The sequence below is a fragment of the Malaclemys terrapin genome, chromosome 5, assembly GCF_027887155.1.
Source record: "Malaclemys terrapin pileata isolate rMalTer1 chromosome 5, rMalTer1.hap1, whole genome shotgun sequence".
Taxonomy (NCBI): Eukaryota; Metazoa; Chordata; order Testudines; family Emydidae; genus Malaclemys; species Malaclemys terrapin.
Window position 1 is genome coordinate 128,643,010 of NC_071509.1, and position 23,469 is coordinate 128,666,478.

Sequence of the window (23,469 nt, forward strand, 5' to 3'; positions counted from 1 at the left end):
GTCTAAATGTTTTGTCCTTTGAACATGAAACCCAACACATCAGCACAATATTTCCAAAGGATAATCAGATGTTGCTTTCTGGAGCTGTGGCTCTCCTCACACAGTGGCGCAACACTGCTGTATCTAACCACTGGTAATTATACTGTGCTCAGAAACAAGGGAGCTATACTACTCTGAATTATTTTTCTTGCCCACTATTTTTAAAGGATGCTATATGCATTTCTCCTTTATAGTATATCATATTAGCATTTTAACCCTGTTAGATAGGCCACTCTTTCTAAATAAGTACTTATCAACATCCAAGTGCTTTGAAGAAAATAAAGTCATTTATTGTCAAAGCATCCAACATACCCAGATAAACTATAAAGTTGAATAAAATCTTTTTTAAGGGAAAAAAAAGAAACACATAACTATGCAGACTTCATTTCACCGGCACAAAATTACACTTTGTATTAAAAGGAAATACATATTTACAGAATTGAGGACATTCTGCACTGAAGTCCATAATCATTTCATGATACATGCACTTCCCCCTTGGAAACTTAAATAGTGTCAAGTCCTTTTTTAATTTTTTTTTTGAAAGAACACAAACTGTCATCAAATGCAAAAAGCATTGCATCCTCCTTCCTTTTTTTTTTTACTTTATATCTAAAATAAAAATTTACCCTTACATATAATTATTACATCTAAACCATAAGTGCTTAATAATTTAAGTAGAAAGGTATGACAAATGCATCAATATGTTGCAATATATGACATTTTTAAAAATGTACTTTATTAGTTTTAAAGTTCTTTTTTTATTTTTATTTATTTTTTGGGGAAAGTGAAAATGCGTGCATTCGAACAGAAGAAAGAAAAAAAATCCAACCCTTCCCCCTCTTGGTCTGGTATGCTGCAAGGTAAAGGCCTACACTTTCAAAAGTGACTAATGACTTGGGGTGTTTGTTCAAACGGAGACACCATCAAGAGGCCTGATTATCAGAAAGCGCTAGGTACCTGCCTTCTGAAAATCAAGGGCCAGATAGATCCTCCGCTGATGTAAATTATCACAGCTCCATCGAAGACAATGAAGGTAGGCTAATTTTGGCAAGTGGGGATCTGACCTTGGTATCTCAGGTCGGTTGCTAAAAACAAAACAACCTCCCACCCCCCAAAACCTGAAGAAGAGCTCGGGGTAAGCTTAGGGTGACCAGATATCCCAATTTTTTAGGGACAGTCCCAATATTCGGGGCTTCTTCTTGTATAGGACTCTATTTCCCCCCACCCAGTCTCGATTTTTCACACTTTCTATCTGGTCACCCTAGGTAAGCTCCTCTCTCTCCCCAGCAGATCAAAGATAGCACCTCACCCACCTTGTCTCTGAAACACCCCAAATCAGCTTGGAAAAGGTAGGCCCGCGGGGATCAAATCCCCCCCTGCTGTGACTGCCCTGGAAAAGGCCCCCAGCCATGGGCAGAGCCGGGCCAGAGGGGGTCGTTTGGCTGCTGGGAGGGTGTGTGTGGCTCTGTCACTATACACGGGGGAGCCCCCCTCACACGTCTCCATTCAGTTGTGGGAGGTCATGTGCCGGGAGAGGTGGTGGCGCTCGCGGAAGGACTCGTTGCAGATGGGGCACTTGAGCTTCTCCTCGCGGCGGCGCTTGACCAGCGGCTCCATGGCGTACTCCTTCTTGTGGTGCGAGCGCATGTGGTACACCAGGTCGGAAGTCATGCGGAAGGAGGCGTTGCACTTGGCGCACCAGTTCTGGGCCGGCAGGCACAGCGAGGTGAAGGAGGGCGGCAGCAGGGTCAGGGCCGAGGGCAGCTGCAGCTGGAGCGGCCCGGCCGCCGCCGCCGCCACCGAGCTCTTGGGCCAGAAGGCGGTGGCGTAGAGGAAGGGGCTCTGCTTGGGCGCCCCGCCGGCGCCGGGCAGCTCGGCGCCGCCGGGCAGCTTGGCGGCCAGCGGGTCGGGCGGGTAGAGGCGGGCGGCGGCCTCCGGGCAGGGCTCGCCCAGGCTGCCCAGCTTCGGGGCCAGCCCCAGCGGCGCCACGTGCGGCGGGAAGGCGGAGCGGGCGGGCTGGGAGAAGGCGCTTTTCCGCTCCTCCGCCTTGCCGCCCAGCTGCGGCACCGTGGTGAAGGCGCTGCCCCGCGCCGGGCTGCCCCCGGAGAGCGGCCCGCCCGGCCGGGCGCCCAGCAGCGGGTCCCCGGCGCCGGCGGGCGAGGCGCGCTGCTGCTGCTCCGCCGCCTCCTCCGCCGCCGCCTCGGCCTCCAGCCCGCGCGAGGCTTTCTTCACCTCCACGAAGGCGCTGCGCTTGGCCTCGCCCGTCTCCGGGCTGGGCGGCCCGAAGAGGCGGCCGCTCTCCTCCAGGCCGAAGTAGCTGCCCGCGGGCCGGTACTGCTGCTGCGGGGTGCACACCAGGTCCTCCTTGGGGGAGGAGGGCAGGCGCCCCCTGCCGGCCCCCTGGCCCCGCTCCTCGCCCGGCTCCTCCGGGTATTTCCGCTTGGCTTTGCTGCCCGCGCCGGGCGCGGGGTGCGGGCTGCGGCTGGGCGAGCTGCCGCCGGCCCGGGAGTTCTCCAGCTCGCGGGCCAGGTTGTGGAAGTCCGTGGAGGGTTTGGCGTTGCTGCTGTCCTGGGCGGGGCCGGGGTAGTGCGGGTGGAGCGGCCCGCCGGGCTTGCTGTACTTGTTGGGCCCGGGCCCCAGGCTGGCCGCCGGCTCCTTGCCGCTGTCCTTGCCGCGCGGCTCCTCGGCGGGGCTGGGCTCCGAGCTGGGCAGTCTCTTGGGGCAGCGGAACCGCAGGTGGGCGGCGTAGGGGAACTCGAACTGGAAACGCTGGCTGCACTCCAGGCAAGCGTACGGGGGCGACCCTGCACCGAGACACAACACACAACAACACCGATTAGTCACCGCTCCGGGCCGGTAGCACCAACCCCCTCCGCTAACTCTGGGAAGGGCGCGCATCTTTGCCGGACTGGCAGAGGATGGAGACCGGAGCCCATTCAGTTCTCTGGGGCAGGGCCTGGCTTCTACTCTGTGTGTGGACAGGGCCTGGCAGAATAGGGCCCCAGCCATCATTAGGGCCGCTAGGCTCTACCAGAATAGTCATATAATAATTCATGACCCTTTATCCGTGTCACTTTTTGCTTTTGAGCCCGTGGAGTCTAAACTAACAGATTGTAGCCCCTAATCTCATCTTGCATTTCCAATATGTTTATAAGTGATGCTCCGGACTACCTAATTAACATCCCTTTAGTCAAGCTAATTTGCTCAGCTCAGTCCGCACCTCGCCTCTCTCTAACGTTGTGGGCTGCATATTCCTCACCGGAATCTTTCTCACTGGCATTAAGTGGTTTAGATCGCTTCTTGAAAACAAAACAAAAAGATAACCCAACCCAGCTCTTTGTGGGAGATACAGACCCCTGGCCTGGAAGCTGCACCTACCGTTCATCTTGCTGTGGGATCTGGCGGTGGTGAGCAACAGTAATTCCGTCAGTTCTTTCCCATACCAAACTAATAACTCCTCGTCTTTGGCAATCCTGCGAAGGGACCGATAAAACAATTGTCCATTTTTGATGTAAGCTTCTAGGTTCTGTTCTTCTTTATCTCTGGCTGACTGGACCAGACGGAGCCACATTAGCCCTTCGGAGGAGCCATTTGCTGCGGAAGTGTCCACCTACATAAGGAAGGGAATGCAAGAAATCAGAGGTGGCCAAGTATTCCCACACTCCTCACCCCCACAGACTTTTCACCGGGCTCCGGAAAGGCCAGGTACTAGCGCTTGTCGGAAGTGTGCAAGTCTTGAAAAATACCTGTGGCTTTTCTGGGCCACTGAATCCTGCCAGCTACTATTTAAACGTTTTAATTGATTTGTGCTAGCAAAGGACAATGTGAATGCGGCCTGTTCTCTCCCAAACTTTATAAAGGCACAATTACATGACCACAGCTGCATAAGGTTTATGTGAAGGAAATAATGTAAATAAACCTTCCAGGATTCCAAATGATCACTTCTCCCTCCTCTTTTGTGGGTGGGGGGAAGATGTACAGGGAGAGCAAGGTTTGCTAAAAGAGCATTAAATCCATTAAAATGTTTTAAAAATTGAAACATCTGTTCAGTCTATCTTAAATGCCACCATAAGCGGCAGCTCTGGAAAGGCATCTACAACCATAATCATCTGGTTTTTTTTCCCCAAAGGTTTTCGATGCATATGCAAATGACAGCTGATGATGGGTCAATCCTGCTGGCTTTCATCACAGGAGTAGTCCCTTTGAAGTCAACGGGGTTACGGGTGTGGCGAAGGCGAGCAGAATTTGGCCCGATCTGTATTAATCAATCGGCACAACCAAGCGATTAAAAGGGCAATTTGAGTTCTGTATGGAAAACCCTTGGGTGAAGTGGAAAACGTTAGTGAATTCAGTCCCCACCCTCCAAAAGTGCATCCTGGTGTCCCAGCGGCTCCTTTGCAAAAGCAAAGGACGCGGGGAGAGAATTTAGTGCGGTTATATGTTGGAACCAAACCATCCTTACCCGGAATATATAAGGGACGGTTCTCTTGTCAGTGGATTTAAGCGCTATGAAAGCGATGCTGTCATACAAAGAAGTGTGGCTCAATACACAAGGGCCGAAGATCGCATTTTCCGGGATATCGCAGGTGGTGTAAACACTGGTGAAAATATCCGTCAAACATTGCTGGACTGCCTTGGCGTCTCCATCCCATATACCCCTTTGAACGCCGGCGTCCTCCATCACTACGGGCGGAGAGAACAGGGGAAGGAGACGCGTTACATAACTTGTACTGAGGGCACGGAACACGTTTTGGTTTTTTGTTAATACCAAGTAAGAGTGTCATTGAGTTTAGGGGGAAACGAGGATTAAAAACGTCCCACTTAATCGTGACTCCTAATTAAAATGTTTGGAAAACTGACAGCACAGGCAAGCCGCTCTCATCTGTGCAATAGTTAAAAAATAAAGACGGCGTATTGAAATGAATGAAAGGAGAGGTTCGAGGAAGCTGTCGCGGTGATTCATTTATTAGGAGACCCTAATAACAGGAATAATAATAGGTGGCTCTGTGCATTAGCCATACACGCGGAGGACGGGGGGGAGATCTGCATATTGACCCTCTAAAGCTAAAGCAACTGCGAGGAGTTTTTATCCGAACAAGATTCTGTAGAGCTGATGTGCTGGGTTTTTTCTTCTTCTAAAGAGAGGTCCGGTGCTCTGTTGCACGCTGTGACAGGAGAGCATAGCGAATGGATTTCAAGTGGACTGTCAATGTCACTGATTTCATGTCAGCTAACCTTTCGCTCTACTCTACAAGAGGGAACGTATGTCTGCTCATTATCATAATCCAGCACTTTCCCTCCGAGACTTTAATTAAAAGCCGCAAGCAGAGGTAATTATTTTTTACCTCGACACGCTTATTTATGGATGAGGGTGAATCCCAGTTACCTTGTCATACAAGGGGATAGATTCAGTCAAATGTGACTTGGGAATGTGCAGGTAGGATACAAGCAGCAAAATCTCTGGCCGTGAATACAATTTGTGAAGCGAGTTGTGAATTCTGACTTTCCCATCTATGACATTCCTGCTGTAAAACGGGACTGTGATATTGGCAGGTGTCTCGCGCTGGGGCTTCCCGTTTTCAATCACCCTCGGCTTAGCTTTTTCCAAAAAGTACCGATCCTCTATACTCCGGTTTTTAAAGCCCAGAGAGAGAGGAATAGCTGCACAACGAGTTAGGAATTCTGCCTCCATTTAGTTTGTGGCTGCCTTTTTAAGTGGCATCGATCTATATTATTTGTTTTTTCTTTAAAAAAAAAATTCTACCGGCAGACTGTATAAACCCCTTTTAAATGGCTTTCCCCCGTATTTTAGGAGAGAACTGTGCCATCAGTAACTTATTTCTTTAGAAGCCAGCGATGGAAGGGCCAGGAAATAGCGGCCCCTAATTATTTATTGAAAACGGGTGATTATAGAATAATATTGTTACTGTCGCTGATTTATCCTCCTGTGATTTATCATCCAATTAAGCACTTCAATTCTAAAACTGATTTAAAAAACAAAACAAAACACTAGACCATGCCTCTAAAACTGGCATTTCCAAACTACCGGTGTATTTTGCCCTAATCCGTGTCACATTTGTCTCTCACCCAGAGCGAAATTAAACCCTCAAACGTGCAACTTCATTGATTATTCTACGGTGGCGAAAGACACCCCCACCCCCTTGCCCGTTTCGGAGCAATATAAAAAGAGCATCAAATAACCCACCGCTTCTAGGATTTTTTTTAAACGTGCCTGTTTTCTCGTCTCCTTTCATTTCCCTGCAGTTCAGTGATATAGCCTCTCCCTCCCCCCGAGCTCCCTCCCTTGTTTGTTTGTTTATTTAATGTTAAATCCCTTTCCCACAAGCTTTTCATTGTAGTGGAGGTGGCAGCGTCATTCAAACGCAATTCTGTGTAACAATACCGGGGAACGCTCCTCTGGAGCAGGGGTTTAACACTAAGAATAACCCCCCCCCCCCCCCCCACGGGGATCACAGAGCTCCCTGCCTCGCTTCCTCCCTGTTGCCCCCCACTCCTTAACAAAAACCAACCCCGTGGTCCTCTCTTTCTCCCTCGATCCCCTTCTCCACAGCCAGACGCGCTCGCCAAAAGCAAAGCCACCTCCAGTCATTGTTTGTTTCCCTGCACCCAGCGGAGCTCAATGTTCAACCCCCGTCTATTTCTCTTGAAAACTCCTTTCCTTTGTATCGATCTGCCCGGCGGCGTGTCTCCCCCGTGCTTTTTACTGCTAGAAAATAAACCCGGGGAGAAGAAAAGAAACCAACCCCGAGCTCCCCCCCGCACGCGTATTTACTTACCAGGAATCAGGTCAGAATATAATCCCAAACGTCAGGAAACCCGAAAGTGGCCAAGGATGGGCTGCTCTCCGTGTTCCCCCCAGTGTCTATTGTATCAGTGTATTTCCATGGCAGTGGGAAAGGGTAGGGCTGCTGTCCTGGGTGCTCTGTGCAAAGAGGTGGAAGGAGAGACAGAAAGAGAAAGAGAGAGAGAGAGGGCGAGTTGTGCAGATGGACCCGATGCAGTGACTGACTGGCACACAGACGCACACTTTTTGTTTGCTGCACATAATCTGCCCAATGACGCGTGACAGCCCACGTCCCCTCCCTTTAACTCTTTAGTAGGCTCGGCGCTTTCCCTGCCTGTCTCCCCTCCCTCTCCCCTTCCTGCTCGCTTCCTGGAGGTGCTGCCCGCCCCCCACCTTTTCCTTGGGATCCCAGAGCCCAATGCTTTGAGAGCATCCTCTCAAAGCGCTTTTTGCGGCCTAAGAATAAAAGAGGAACCTTTTATTTTAAAGGGATGACATGAAAACCTCTTCAGCATGCTTTTTATTATTACGATGATGATTGTGACTTTGGTATGTGTGGGCAGCAAGAATGTCTAGCCCAACTGCAGCCTGGATCTCAGAAGAAGGAGAAACATTCCCAGTATAAGTCTCCTCTTAGAGGCTCTCACCGTGAGACTGCGCTCCCATTACAGATGGTGATCCTGGAGAGGGGAAACTCCTAGATACTTGCTTGGATTAAGGGGAAGAATTTAACCCCTTTCCTTAGTCTGCAAGCATCACTCTGTAGCTGTTAACTAGGCTAGGACGAAGTTTAACAGTAGGTTGGGGGTGGGGGTATTTAGATGCCCCCGTGTTACAGTAGCCATTCTTATTTCATTGCTAAACCGGCAATGTATAACAAATGATTCTGGCCCAATATCCACCCTTCTAGATACACACAATCCCTTTGCTCGCTCTGAAGATAATCTTCACCTGTTTGCAAGTATCTCGCTGCATTTACAATCCACTCCCTGGCTTTGGGCCCCGTGCAGTTGCAGAATTTTTCCTCCTCTTGTTCATTCAGCAAAGATCCCTTGCTGGGGAGGTATTCTCTGGATGTTTAAAGCCCTGTGTGGAATTGCACAAACTATTAAACTTTGGGATCTAAAACGAGCGAGACAGGACTCGGACTGTCGGAAATGTTACTGTTCAACCAACGGGGTTTGATCTTACAATGCAAAGAAGAGCCTTGGCCCTGACTTTGGCTTGCAAGTGTCTGTCCAGGTCATAGGCTATTCTGTGGTCTATTGCTGTCGTTTTTCCTTTCATTTTAGAAACCAAAAGATCCTCTTGCCCACAGTAAGATGGGCTTGGCATTCAGTTTCCTCCAGGGTGAATGTACTCAGGGTCCTTCCCCTGGGAGCCCCTCTCTTCTGCAAAGAGACTATGAAAGATACATGTATTTTTTTTCTAAAATGAAATATAATAATATAAAAATAATAAATCCCCTCCACCCATTTCGTCTGGGGTATTTTACTGCTCTCTCGCTGCTCTGAACCTTTCTTCTTTAGCCCTGGAATAAACAAGGGCCTTTCCGCTGAATAAACACGTTTTAGCAGTAAGGAATAGCAAGGAGGGAGTTAGTCCAGGCTCTGCACATCCGGGGGGGAAGGTGAAACGTTATGAGGGGAGGGTAGTGATAGCAGGGCGGAGGGCGGGGGTTTCTCTTTTGGCTGGATAGCAGTGTCGGAAGTTGACACCTTGGGTCACCTCAGGAAGGGGTTCTTGGGGCTGGCAGTGTGGCCGAGAGCGCAGCAAAAGAAGGGACCAGGAGAACTCCTAACCCACTGACCTGCGCCTCCCTGCATCCCTCGCAGATGGGAGGCAGAGCAGGATGGTTCTGATGGGACAGCGCCCTGCTTTGTCGCTGACCTCTCCGCACTGGGGCGAGGAGAATCCCTGAGCTCTCACATGGCTTTGTCCCTTCGGGAAGCCAACTCAGATCCGCTTGATACACCGCAGCCATAGGTGAAAGCCCCTGGGGGAAGTTAGAGAGAGAGAATGAAATTAAACGGGCTTAACATGGACTGCTTTCCCCTCCCCCCTTCTCTCTGCCGCCTCTGGCTTTCCAAAGGCAACGTCTTAAACCCCAGCTCCCTTCAGGTCCCCTTTAGACCATTAGCTTTGGTGATAATGTGCCTCGCCTGGAATAGACTCCCTGGGGGATTCTCGTCCACACATTCTACACCCACTAGGTTATGGTTGTGTTTAGCAGCCCCTCTTCCTACTAATGACACCTAACTCTCCTGCACTGGGTTATTCCCCCCCCCCAAGTACAAAAGAGCCCCAGAGAAAGGGATCCGTAAAGCCCCATCAAATAAACCACTTTACTATGAGAAGGGAAAATCCACACACAAAAAAAGGACCAGGCAGAACTAAAGCAAACTTGCAGAGGAACCGCAAGCCCCTTCTCCCTGCGCTAGGATGAGACGGAGAAGGGGGGGGAGCCTGGGGCAGGGTTGGCAGCAGCAGCGAGAGGAATGGCCCCTAGGTGTGAGCGCCTCGAGGCTAGATACGGATTCCGCAGGGAACCGCGGTCCATATCAAAGGCACCAGGGGACTGCTTTCAAACTCCGCCGGCCTGTATTGACGCTTAAAGGCGAGGTTAGTACCTTCCCCAGCTGTTATGGAGGCTGGGCCGTCCGGTGCTGCAGCTCGCCCTTTCCCTGCCTAACCACCCTTTTGGTTCACATTATTGCTCTCTTTTTAGAAGCGGGTTCAGCCCTTAGCCCGTTAGCGAGCCTGCCCTTCTCAAAGCTTTGGGAAAGTTCCCAATAAGTTTTGCATTTTTATTTGTAAAGGAAAAGGTCCTTTTACATGGCCACTATACGGATGGCACCTTCAGAACAAAGACTGGCTGTTTACCAGTTCCTCACCTATCTCCATCCTTCCCAACACAACGTAGATGGAAAAAGAAAGAAAGAAAGAAAGAAAGAAAGAAAGAAAGAAAGAAAGAAAGAAAGCATTTCACAGAGGCGAATAGAAATAGTTTGCAATCAGGGAGTTGGATAATGGTTGACTTTCAAATTCACTTATCCTCCCCATAATTACGATTTTTCTGACATTAGGATTAAAGGCTGCATATAATATGCTTTCAACATTTATCTTATTAATTCAACAAAACCCTTCGTCTCCTGGACGGGAGATTGACATAACATTACAGATATGGGAGTAAACACAGTTTAGGCATTAATTCCTGCCTCCAAGATTTTTTCCCTGTGTTTTAAATGATGCTGTTCTTGCTTTGTGATATAAATTGTCCAAATGACCCCCATTAATAGGGGAAAGAGAAAATGTACCTGTTACTTTTATTTGCGAGAATTTTAAGGTACCCCACGGTACATAAACTAGTTTGAAATTGCTTCGATAGTATCACTGACCGAAATTCCCTGACACTAAAAAGGACTGTTAAGATATTTGTGTGCATTTATCCAGCTTCGAATGCTACTATAAAAGTGAACCCCAGTCAACAGCTTCATCTAAGCCTCACAGAATAATAGTTTTATACCCAGAACCGGTCCCTTTTAAAGTTTGTGTTTCCAATTAAAATATTAAGGGAATAGTCATGCTAAAACAAAGCCAGTCCCCTTCCCGAAAAATAAAAATCCTGTGCCTTTAGTTTTGTACAGTCTTTGGCACATTAGTCCAGAAAAAAAAAAAAGCAAAAAATAAGAAAGCTACAATATCTGTTTTTTATTTAAGAGATGGCTATTTTTCTAAACTAAATGGAAAGAAGCTTCAAGATAACTGATGTGGGGGAGTGGGCCCAATCCTGCTCCAATTGAAGTCAATAGCAAAACTCCTAATGGCTTCAGTGAAAGCAGGATCGGGCCCAATTGCATAAGTGGGAGAAATTTGATCAACCAAAATCATATTAGAGATTAAATTCCCTCCGCACATCCTGTCATAGGGCATAGCTTCAGTGTTACTATGAAACTCAGCAAGTGAATTTTCAGTCCTCTTCTGTCATACAAACGATGGGAGAGATCCTGCATTATTTACTGTAGCAAGTTTCTCCTACAGTCTAAATATGGACTGCAAAAATTGGGCTGGGAAATTACAGACACCTGCTGTGAAGAATCATCAACATATAAAATGAAACAGGCCTCTCAAGGAACACGCTAGAAAGCTCTCTTTTAAATCAAAGTTTGAATTCAGTATCTCAAATTAAACCGCACACAAGCAAAAACAGGGAAATGCCTCCTTTTCAGAAAAACTTTTTTAGCAGATCTCACCTTGGTCATCAAACTCAGTTTATTTTAGCCTTTGTAATTAGCACCAAGCTAGTATGTGTGGCAAAACATACGAGGTGCATAAAAGTAGAAATGCGTCTTTGGTCGACAGAAGCAACTTGGTTTTCTTAAAGAAGAGCTCTAAGACGAACAATGCTACCCTGAAAGCTTTAAAGGGGTGGAGTAAAAGTGAATAACATAGATGGTCCCTGCTAGGACAAATTTTCTTCACTTAGTCGAGTAATCCCTGAGAATGAAGGTAGCAGGATTTGGCCTTATGTTTAATAGGCATTAGTGAAATAAGAAGAATTTTGCTGCGACTCAGGATTTTCACAGTACACATGCTCTGCTCTGAATTGTCTTCAAATGTTCTGATTTTAGCAACATTCAAAGCAATCCCGCTCTAGTTTAGCTGCGTGTCCATCAGGTAAACCATTGCTGAGTCTATGTACGGCTCTGACACTAAAAAGGCTACATTCAAGAACCTGTGTTCTAATCTATTGCCACGGAAGAAGAATTTTTACAGAGTCTGTTAGGGAGACGGACGGTTCATAAGGCCCTATAGTAAAACCGGGACAGCGAGAATGGGTCAAATCAAAAGTAGTTTTAATGTAAATCTATACTCATGACTTCAAATGCATGCAACTCGTACTGAATACATGTACGTGTGCAGAGGACATACCTAAATCTGTATGTGCATGTCTGGGTCAGAGTGACTGTTTTATATTCAGGTAATTTGGTGCATTTCAGTAACAGATGTCAAGGAAATACTCTGAACCGTCCCGTTTATGCTGCGTACTCTACCCCCACAGTTGATTATCTTTGTTTTCGCAGTTAGGTGGTCATGAGAAAATGATCAGGGGAAGGTCATCAATCAAGCAACCCCATTACAACTAATGGTGAGTAAGCATTACTCATGCTAGAAATTGTTGGCGCTCCTGTGAGTAAGGCTTACTCCTGTTTTTAAGGCCCGGCTTGACAAAGCCCTGGCTGGGATGATTTAGTTGGGGTTGGTCCTGCTTTGAACAGGGGGTTGGACTAGATGACCTCCTGAGGTCTCTTCCAACCCTAGTCTTCTATGATCCTTCTATGATTCTATAATTCAAACCAAGCCCTTCCCAAATGCCTCATTGTGAAATGGTCCGCTGTGAGGGGCAGATATCGAGGAGGGTGAGGAGAAGCACTAAAGGAGGATTAAATGTTTGAATAAGAAAACTGTAGCATCCATTTTAAATGTACAGTATGCTAAGCTTTTTATACTCAGCGTATTCAAACGTAAACTACAGAAGCACTGGCTATTTAAACTGGCGGTTTAGGTTACATGATTGGGAACCCGTGCTTTTTTGTAGTGGACTGGAGCCACAACAATCATTACAAAATATTTACGTGGGGCTGATCCTGTAGTCCCTATACAGATAAAAGTCCCACTCTTAAATAGTAATATCTACAGCACATTGCATCGCATAATCTTGTTTCGGGGCCTTAGAAAGGTAGGTAGGTAGCATTATCGCCATTTTACAAAGGGGAAAACTGAGTCACGGAGAGACCTCACGGGACTTGTACACGCTCGCTCAGCAAGGCAATAACAGTGGCAGAGCAGAAAACCAACTGAAGCCTACTGACTCCCAGTCCCCTGCTTTAACCGTCAAACCACACTGCTCAGAAAAGTTTTCCCTTTCATCGTGTTTTTTCTATGCTCATGCTCACCCAGGGATCTGAGGAATGAAATAAAAGGTGATGTTGGTGTCTAGCTGTGAAAACACATGGTATGCGTTTGCAGTGGAAATTAATTTTGGTTAATTGTAAAGATGACTTTGGGTTCTTGAACGTGCTATTCTAAGTCCAGGTAGAGATAAGGAAAGACACAGATGACATGGAATCAGTTAAAAACACGTTGGCAAGATTCGTCAAAAATACAAATGAAGAAGATCTGAAAACCACCCCCACAAATAACACAATCTTTGCGAAAGCTAAGAGGAGACAGAGAGGTACATTTGACCCCTGATATTTTAGAAAGAGTCAAGAAACTCCACATTGGCATAGTCTACATTCTAATAAATGAGCTTGGACTGCACATAAACTAGAGTCCCTAGGTATATTTGGGGGATCGGGAATGGCCAGGAGTGGGTACTGGCGAGGTAGTCATTTTGGATTTGTCTAGACTAATTTGTGGGCCTTGTTTAAACTTGAATTAATTGAGTGCTAATTAACTCGAATTAACAAACGTCTTAACAATGGTGAGGCAGTTTCATGAACCTACGCTAGTCAAAGAGACCAGTCTACATCAGAATCTGTCCTCCTGCAGTGTGTGCTTTACCTTGGTGCTAACCCACCTACCAAAATATCTGAGTGCCATAAAGATGTGGACACACACACACACACACACACACACACACACAATGTGTATTATTCAGATTCGTCAATACGTGGGTTAGAATCAAGATGTGGAATATATATTACTTAATATTGAAATAAATGTATGTGTGTGTGTGTGTGTGTTTATATGAACGCTCCTCCTCGGATTGATTTCAGGTTTATGTTATTTCAGTCTGAAGCTAGGGAAAAGAATGGGTGCTCAGCGGAATTAGTTGATAAGTAGCAGTGAGAACAGAGTGCTGGACCAGATACCGCGCTCTTTCACCGTCGTTCTCTGTCGCCACAAATAGGGGATGTACAGAACCAGCGAGACATTTGCACCAAGGGAGAATTTAACCAGGTCTCACTGAGCTTGTTACCCGCAGGGGAATGACTACAGTCTGTGTGTGAGGCGAGGAAGGTGAGACCCTGCTATCCGCAAATATTTGCAATTCAAACCCAGCGTGAAGAACATCCTTGACCCAATCGTATTCTTAGCTACAGTTAGGGAGAAATCAGCGGGTTGTTGCTATTATTGGAAGCCTTAAGCGTGCGTTCACGTTTGCCTTTTTCAGCTAGGTAATCAGTCATGTGACTATTTTTTCACACCACGTGAAAAATGTGCCATTCACAAGAAAGAGGAATGATTTTTTTTTTTACAGTAGCCAATGTTAAATAGCCAGCCCCCTATTCTGATTCGCTGGAATTCAGGGAATGATGGGATTTTGGTAATCTCAGTTCCTAATCAACTCGTTGGCATTAGTGCTTTAGTTCCCACTCCCACTGACTTATTGCCATTTGTCCCTATTAAGCACTAATTGATAGACCCCAGCTTTTAAGGAAACAGGGAAAAGTCCCACGCCACATATTGTCTGAGTTGTTACTGTAATGATCACACATGCCACTTTGCTGGGCAAGCAGTCTCCTGCCTTTTGTCAGATCACGTGTTGTTCCCTATACTGTATGGGCGATTCCCTACCCCTGGTATCTCAGTGACAGCCTGAATGCAAAGCTAAATCCGAATGAAAACTCTAGTCCGCGTTTTCATGATTTGGGGAGTTCTATCTGGCACATTTCCTGCGAGAAACTCCCCTCGAAGAGTCTAACAAGTGAAGGATGGTATTCAGATAACCCAGTGAGGCTTTTGGTCCTGCTTGTTTGACCCATAATTGACGTTAAATCTTGGGGGAGGGAGGAAGAGAGAGATTCCTAAATCGTGGGGACACTGGGTAGGATATTTAATAAATTCAAACGACAACTGGGCAATAAAGTGGAACTAAATGGGACTGATTTGCTAAATAATATAGCTGCGAGCAAAAGAACAGCGACAGGGCACTGGATTGCTGAAATGAGCACGTTATTATTATTGGCTAATTGTCATATGCATTAAACTTTATTCAACATGATATCAGGCACTGGTATGGGAAATGGGCAATATGTGTGTATAGGGAGTAAATACACCCATCCACATAAATACACATAAATGCACATACACACACATTCATATATGTATATGAGTTAATATACAGTAATGAATAGAATAAACATAATAAAAGGGGGAGCTCTTACTAACATGAAGAAAAAAGTAGTTGAAATAGGTACAAGAGGGAATTATAAGGTGTTTCCCTAAGATTTTGCTCTGCCATAGTAAAGGCAGAGCAGAAAATGAAGTCTGTGTAAAGTGAAATGGATTATTTTCTATAATGTAGTTTGCCCACCTAAAAATTACTTACCCTTTTAAAAAGTCACACTCAATTAAAGATTTTTCTTAGATGTAAAGTTACCATGGGGATGAGTATGATAGGCAAGCTAGATAGATAGGCGGGCTAATCCATCCCTATCCATGTCAAATAATGCTTTTCCCCCCCACCCACCTCCCGATTCGTTAGAATCAGATCAAATCACTGCATACAGACTTGTTGTAAAAAGATCTTTCTTTGTAGATTAATAGATTTTAAAGTCAGAAGGGACCATTATGATCATCTATTCTGACCACCTGCGTAACATAGGCTATAGAATTTCACCTATTTATTCCTGCATTCCCAGTTGAGATAGGGCCTATCTTTCAGACCTGGTCCTGAAAGGCCTTCCCTCCTCCATCTATTTTTCAGGGAGAAGGGAAAAAAGATGCTTTTGATTCCCCACTTCCGAATGGTAGACGCTGCCTCAAATCTTGCTGCTTCTCTTTTCAGCGAGGTGAGAATAATTGAGGCCCAAGGAAGTATCTATTTATTCCTTTTACAAAATATGCACCCATCAATCATGTCTATGCATTTTTATAATGAACTACACTAATTAAACACAAATAACCCTTGGGAAAAGTCTAAATCTAGGGAAGAAACTCACCTCAACCACACCTTTTACTTATGCTAGGCTTGAGGGAACATATAAGCTTTTCAGGCTTTGTTAGAAGTACATAGGAAGGAAGCTCTAGATCCCCGGCCCTGACACTTGATTATGTCCTGCCTCCATCTACTATCATTCAAATCTGGGGACTTCTAGGGAGGATATCTCAGCTGATCTCCAATACTGCAGTAGTTAAGGAAATAGGTGGTATCTAAAATAACCAGGATACAAATAATACAAGGCTTTATAAAGTAAAATCAAGTGACGTGAATCCAGAAACAAATTGGTTGCCAGTGCAGTCTATGGAACACAGGTGTAATGTGATCCATACATCACACTCTGCTAAGTAAATGGATTGTTTTTTTCTGCTGCAGCTGAAGTTTCTGAATGCTCCTTGAGGGAATCTTCATGGAGAAGAAATTGCAGCAGCATCTAATTTGGAGGTACAATAGACATGGATAACTTTATTTGGTCACAACCTCTTGGATACATGTGGGAAACAACTCTTCAGGCTGTTGCTCTACCTGAAAAACCCAGGAGCAACCAGAAGTTCAAAAGGCCTCCTAGAGTTTAGAACCACCTACCCCTATAAGAGAGGAAACAGACCTTACATGTTCCTCTTCTTCTGGATATTTCCCCTCACCCCATTAGCATCACATCCATCTTATTTTGAGTTTTGCCTCAGGCATCTCAGTCTCATCTAAATCCCTGTTTTAGTTAAGCACTGAGTAAGCAAACATGCTTCACTGTCCAGCTTTTATAAAAATGAGATGGAGAGAAGCAGTTCATCAAAATCCTCCTAACACTGTATCCAAACCCTTTCGGTCTGCCCAACAATAGTCTTGTATACACTTCTCTGTTTCATGGGAGTGGGAAGCATGTCTGGGAGATGTAGGTGTCCCACAGACACGATCAGTGTCCTTAGTGGCTGCATTAATGGGGGTGGTTTGGATTATGGCTAGGACATTGACCTGGCATCCGAGATGTCTGATCAAAGGAAGAGGTCTCTTGTTTAGACTGGTGTTTCACCATGGTGGAATAGTCTTTCACAAAGGCATGGTCATCACTTGGGGGAATGCATAAAGTTGAGGTAAGTATCTCAGGGGCAGATGAGCCCATAAAATGGATGGGTGCATTTTGGAAGAAAGTGACTTGAGACAAAACACCGCACACATTCCTCAATGTATTTGTTAAGTACTTATAAGCATGCATCACCTGGGCCTTAGAGAAACATTACCAGTGAGCAAGTGGCCATTTATATATCCCCCAGTCTATTGATAAGCACTTCACCAACATGTGTGTAGAGGAATTATTTCAATGAACAAACACTTACTGACAGTTCCACGCACCATTATGGAAATGTTTTAAGTAGTCCCTCCAATGCTTTTCTTGAATTGGATGCCTTGCTGAAGGACTAGTCCCACTACACAGTCCCCTCACCCTTTTCTCAACTCACCTCCAAGACAAGTCCCACATTCTCATTCCTTTTATATTTCCCTTCCCCCTAATTGGCCCCCATTCTGCCATACATGTCAATGATATTTGGAAAGATGTCCCAAATTTTAATTTGAAAAACCATGACTCTAAAGCTTACTCTCCACAGACTCAGACTTTTACTAAAATTCACTCCCACAAAGATAAAACAATCTCTGTCCCAACAACAAAAACATAAGGCACCTTAGATCCCTCATACAGGTTTATTAAAGCCCTCTCTAATCCAATGTACAGAAAATTACAGAGAAAGATCCAAACCATGGACACCTTCTCCTTTTCTCTCTGCTATTTCTCCAGCCCCCAACTGCACTTCAACTTCACGTGAAATGCTTCCAGCATGCTTCAGACCTGAGAAAAGCTTAGCAAGTGCTCAGTAATTATTTAGCTCTACAAAAATTTATATTCACCAAAGCATTCAATAAATAATCGAGACATGATTGGAAAATGCATTTACCAAACATTTATTAATTATGACCTTAAAACGATTGGGGGAAAATGTAAGCCTGAGATTTTCAGAAGTGATTAGTTATTTTGGGTGTCCAACAGTTTGAATTTTCAGCAAATGCTGAACATCTGCCTTCTGAAAATCAAGTACCTTTAAGATGTGTAAAAAATGGCTACCAACATTTAAGGAATCCAAAATCACTAGTTTTCTTTTGAAAATCTGTTCCTACAATGTTTACCTGGTAGAAATACTAAGGACAGTTTGAGAAATGTGAAAAAAAATCACTGGTTTGTTAACTGCTTAAAAAATGCTAACCAAGAATTTATATGTTGATATGGGGAATGTCTCCCCAATGGTGGAGAAGTATGTGAGATATTGAATGTGGGAGGAATTGAAGGGGAAGTGCCTCTAAGGCCAGAGTCTATGCTAAATCCTGCTGTGTCTAAAAGTCCATCTGCCCTAGAAATTCAATGACCTCAACTCAAGGGCCCTGGTTACATTATCTCCAATCATTGTTAAAAGCATGTAATATAGATGGGACCTTTACCATGACCAAGGACCATGTTCCTTGACTGTCTTTGGTGCAATTTGGGGACATAGGTAATGTCTTCAGTGCTTAGATACAAAGTGATGAGCATGTAGAAACAGAAAAAAACATAGATAGATAGATAGATAGATAGATAGATAGATAGATAGATAGATAGATAGAAATTGAGTCATGCTTTAAGGATGTAAGTGCCTAGCTGTGTGTAATCAGAACACTGACAGAGTTGTGTTGGTCAGAAGCACTGGGCCTTGGTCTAAATTTGGTCCTATTGAAGATGACAGTAAAACTCCCATTGACTCCAGCGGAAGCAGAGTGAGGCCAATGCTGAGTCCTTTTGAAAATCTCGCTCATAGTATAGATGTGCACTAAAGCCAGGGAGGGGAGGCCACCAGCAGCCTGACCCAAACATCAACTTGAGCAAAGCCTGGTGGCCACCCTGCATGGCGTGGCTTATTAGGATGTCACCATCAGAATCTCCCAGCCTGGATTTATAACCGTGTAATCTTCAGTCCTTGCACAGGTCCGCATCCCAGCCCACCTAGGGGATCACCTTGATTTCTGAACATATTTTGATCCTACATGATGACACCGCAGCCTGTGAACTAGCAATTAACTTCCCTTCCCACCACAGCCTTAAGGGCTGAGAAATCTGATGCAGCTGCTCCAGCGAGTGAGAATTCCTAAAGTTTTCAGACGTTTGCTAAACTTTGGGAGAAAAGAAGGGGGGAGGGGAAAGATGCGGGGTTTTCCAGCTCTGGCTTTGCTAGAGCAAGTTGACACAGGGGGTGAAACTTAAAGAGATTTATTTTCTCTAGTCATAAATCTCATCCCGTTGTGCCTCTGACCAACCAAGCATGATAAAGTCCTTTTCCATAAAGTATTCAGTATTAAAGCCACAAAGCTCACCCAATCAGTAGCCATCTGCTTCTACCATAACTGCTGCTCCAGAAGCAGGGAAAAGCAGCCAGGAAAGAAAAGGCACCACTGTTAGGGCTCCGGGACAAATGAGGAGGCGCTGAATAGCAGTTGAAACCTTTAGTTTGCCTTGTATATCTGTATCTATAGAGACAGAGGAAGAAAGGAAGCATTATATTGATACAACAATTGTAAAACAAAAAAAGGAAGAGGCATCTAAAGGGCAATATAGCATGCATCAGAGGGCCCCACATAAAAGGGGTGCTAACAGATTTATAGAAACCTTTAATTGGTTTTCAATTGAAACATACAGAGGGTGAGGCAAAACTGTGAAGAGTGGCGAAATGTCCTGCATTAGTCTTCTGTGTACGGGAACGATTTAATGTGGCCAAATAATTTTAACTGGTTACCCCCCCACCCCACCCCCAAAAAGCGTCTCTGCCTGATTGAGAACGCTTTTCCTCCTTGATCGTCCAAAATAACCAAACTCCAGCAGAAACGCCGCTTTCAATTTGATCACCAGCTGATTTAGAATGTAGATTTATTTTTTTTAAGGAATTTTAATCAGGGTTCAGAGAATTGCTAAGTGGCTTCATGTATTTTGCCTCGACAAATGCACACTGCGTTACAGCGATCCAGTGGCAATTGTCAAAAAGGAGAGGGGAACAATAAGCACTTCCCTGCGCTACACACTCACCCTGGTTGGTTTAGTAATGCGACCCCGGCACAGTATTAATCTGCTGCCAACAATTAACGGTGACAATGTTGTTTTAACCCATTTCTGCTCTTCGTAGCAAGCAAGCATATGAGACTCCCTAGTTTCTTGCAGAATTCTGGATGCTAGTTCGTTCCATCGAGTCATTCATTATTTCGACCCTTCGTTATCTTCCTTGGTACCCTAATTAATAAAATCAAAGGCAATGGTGCATATTACGATTATGAGAGAATAGAAGACGGTTTTGAATAAAGCCGTAAAAGTGTGTGTGTGTATTAATTTAACTACACGATGGAGAAATCTCAAGCAGTGCGATAACCAACCCTTCGTTGGGCAAATCCCAACTCGTTGGGATTACACGGAGTAGTTTGTTTCACCTACTGGGCAACCCAGAATGGCCCATGCAACCATCTAGCCAAACACCGTATCCAGCTCCGAATTAGGTCACTTCACTCAGAAGGCTTTGAAAATGATCAGTTAAATGAAAACAAGCATGATATCAGCACCATGTCTACTTAGGAGTAGCCTACCCCTCCCCAACACACATCCACCACTCCCAGGTAATTATAGGATGAATGATTGTGTTATTTGATTCCATAACAGAAATTTGTTTGGTTGAAATACACATCATATTACGTTAATGGTCTCTCACCCGCTTCCCCCGCCCGCCCCGTTTGCATCTGAACATTTCTCTAACGAGGCTAAAATCAGACTGAAAAGACCCCAGTCACATAAAATGTAGTAGGTCAGAAATGGCATTTGTTCGTGTAAGGGATTAATAGAGGCATTGTATAATGCTGCTTTCCAGAATTACTCTCGGGATTAAGAGGCAGATATGGCAAGGGGACATATTTTGTATTCACTATCCATCTTGATTAATGTTTACTGGAGGATTTGGGGGTGAATACTTAGTGAACCGGCTCTGACACTTGGGTGAAAGCAGTGGAAGGGAAGAATTATTATTTTTAGCTGAGCCCTGTTAAGGAAGCACAATAAGTGGAGTGGGAATCCGGGGAATAACAGGAGAAAGAATAATCTCGCTGGTCTGATCGGCGATGGTCTCGGACTTTCCAAAAGTTGCATTCAAACACTGGGATGGAGAACGAAAGGGGGAAGCGTTCACTTTAAATATGAGAGACACACGGAAAGTCAACTTCTTCGGGAGTGCGGATTTGTGCATGTGTGTGTGTATTGTCACCATCTCAGGTTGCCCTCCATAACAAACCCGTTATGCCCAAGTCCCTTGCCCCCATGGTTTTCGCCCAGGGTCTGGCAAGACTATTTTCAGCAGAGGATCTCCATTGCTTTTCGGAATTTGGCTCCACACCCAAAGCAATAACAGCAACAAATCTAAGCCGGGCCTAATAGAAAGCATCCCCTGTAACCTCATCCCCTCTGGTTCTCAGTACAGGTCTCGTCCTCACTCTTAGGTTCGGATGAAACGGACTGAGTCCAGTTGCGAAGGAGAGCGGTGTCCATGGCACACGTGCCTTCATCCTCAGCCCCATTGTGGCTGGAAGCCCAAGTCCCTCCCCGTTAGGAGGAGAGAGGAGGGGTGGGGGGAGGGTGCTCCTCCTATTAGGTCATCCGGTCCATCCCCCTGCCAAGGCAGGAGTGTTGTCTCCTCTAAAGAAAGCTGGAGGAATAAAATGAAAGGGGGGGGGGGGGTGTAAGAGAGCTAAAGGAAGGAAGGAAGGAAGGGGAATGCGAGTAATAAAGCAAAGAGAGGGAAAGGAAGGAGGGAGCGGAGGAGGAGGAGAGCCACCCTGGTGCTGCAGGGGGAGCCGGGGAGCCAGGGACCCCAGCCTCTCCCGGGACGCTCTGAAGGGAGGAGGGAAGCGGACCCCGCGGCTGCCTGCCGGTGTATCTGTCCCTGGAGCGGGCAGAGGCGTCAGCCCGCAGCGCCGCGAGCACTTCAGCCACCGCCGCCCTCCCCCGCAGATGTCCCAGCTTACCTCGCGCGCCGGGCAGGGTGATCGGGGGCCGGAGCTGCGGGTGGAGCCGCCATCCGGGAGCCGCCTCGTCCGCACGGGAGGACGGGCCGGGCAGGAGCCGGGGCGAGAGGCAGCGGCGGACAAAGAGCCGAGGCTTGGGTGGGAGGAGGAGACGCGCCCAGGTCCCCTCCACGGTGTGAGCTGGGGGAGCTCAGGGAGCAGATGGCAAGAGGGGAACCGGGGGAGCTGGAGGGACAAGCCTCGGCCCGGAACACTGCCCGGCGTGGGGCCAGTTTTCTCCCCCTCGAGGAGCAGGAGAAAAGCAAAACAGAGGAGGCTCTGCAGAGGGAAACAGAGAGGCACAAAAAGTTGGATGCTGGTGCTTTTCAGTTGCCTCTTGTCTGCCCCTGTTATTCCTACATCGACCCCCCCCTTCCTCCCCCCAACAGTAACACACACCGTCCACAACAGTCAAAGCGTCTGGGAGCAAAACCAGACTCTTCGGGGCAATGCAATGTTCCCCTCGTTTAGCCCCGGCAGCATAAATGTTCCCTGTTTCCGATGGAGGGCAGAAGAGGAAAGACCAAACAGAAAAGGCTGCCAAGGGGGATGAGTTATGTAGAGCAGCACAGTTGGCTTCCAGTGTATTTTGGAAATTTCTTCTCTAGTTCCACACGCAATGATTTTGCTAATTTTCTTTTGTTTAGACTTAAAACTGAGCCCTACCTGATTAACGTGGGAACCTATACATTAAGCAGAGCCAGTTGCAGTGCTAAAGCATTTGAAGAACCAGCTGGCGTTAGTACTGGAGCTTAAAAGAAAAAATAAAGGCTTCTCCGTTGGCATAAGAGTGAAATTGACACCAAAATGATTTAGTCACAGATTTGATCTATGGGCATGGGAAGGAGAAGACACCACTTTATTACCCTCCACTGCACCATTTTTGTTTCTCCTGCAGAAATGTGAGCTAGATGGAATTTTATACTAAAGGCAACACAATGATGCCATGGTTTTCCCAAGCAGTATTGTGTCCAGCAGCGCTCTATTATGTAAAAGATCTGGCATAATACTTAGTGGCACATCTGCTAGGTGTGAATGGCATTCACTAGCCAAGGTTTTCTACCAAATGACATGCCAAAGTCCTGACAGTAATGCCCAATGCCAATCTGCTGCCAGTCCAAATGCAAGCCCAATTCAAGGATGGCTTCTTTCCACACTGGCACCAGAAATATAGGAAACAATGGCTTTAGATGTTAGAGATGAAAGTGAAGCTGCACATGTGAAGCACCAAACAGATGTATCAGAAAAGGAGATAAAGTTACTAAGAGTCATTTAGTAATGCAGCATATGGGGGATATAAGGACTGTCCATGGTTGGGAAAGGAAAGGGTTAACACCCTTCATAGTCCCAGTACAAATATGTTAGTAGATAGTTTTGATGTCAGACAACAGTAACAATAATCCAGATACTGGGTCTCATTCTCCATGAAGTCTGTACCCTGACAAACAGCACTAAATATAAGTGCAGAGAGCCTCCCACAGAAATTGACTACTTCAGTCACATTGATATCTCCTTGTCACACCTCTGTTTCTGACATGGGTATCCAGCATGTTTCCCAGCGTTT

The 23,469-nt window shown here is 46.0% G+C and overlaps 1 protein-coding gene across 2 annotated transcripts; it reads right to left on the minus strand.

Annotated features, from left to right (window-relative positions):
- Positions 1-310: 310 nt before the first annotated feature.
- On the minus strand, positions 311-22,362 carry PRDM8 (PR/SET domain 8). 2 transcript variants are annotated; one of them, XM_054030124.1, is made up of 10 exons: positions 22,305-22,362; positions 21,867-22,184; positions 19,894-20,094; positions 19,188-19,340; positions 8,655-8,840; positions 7,796-7,930; positions 6,837-6,982; positions 4,502-4,722; positions 3,418-3,649; positions 311-2,843 (listed from the first exon to the last, which is right to left on the minus strand). In XM_054030124.1, the coding sequence occupies exons 8-10, from the start codon at positions 4,718-4,720 to the stop codon at positions 1,546-1,548; spliced, it is 1,749 nt and encodes a 582-aa protein (XP_053886099.1). In that variant the 5' UTR covers positions 4,721-4,722; positions 6,837-6,982; positions 7,796-7,930; positions 8,655-8,840; positions 19,188-19,340; positions 19,894-20,094; positions 21,867-22,184; positions 22,305-22,362; the 3' UTR covers positions 311-1,545. The 2 variants fall into 2 exon arrangements, with proteins under 2 accessions (XP_053886099.1, XP_053886100.1); XM_054030125.1 differs by lacking the exon at positions 7,796-7,930.
- Positions 22,363-23,469: the final 1,107 nt, after the last annotated feature.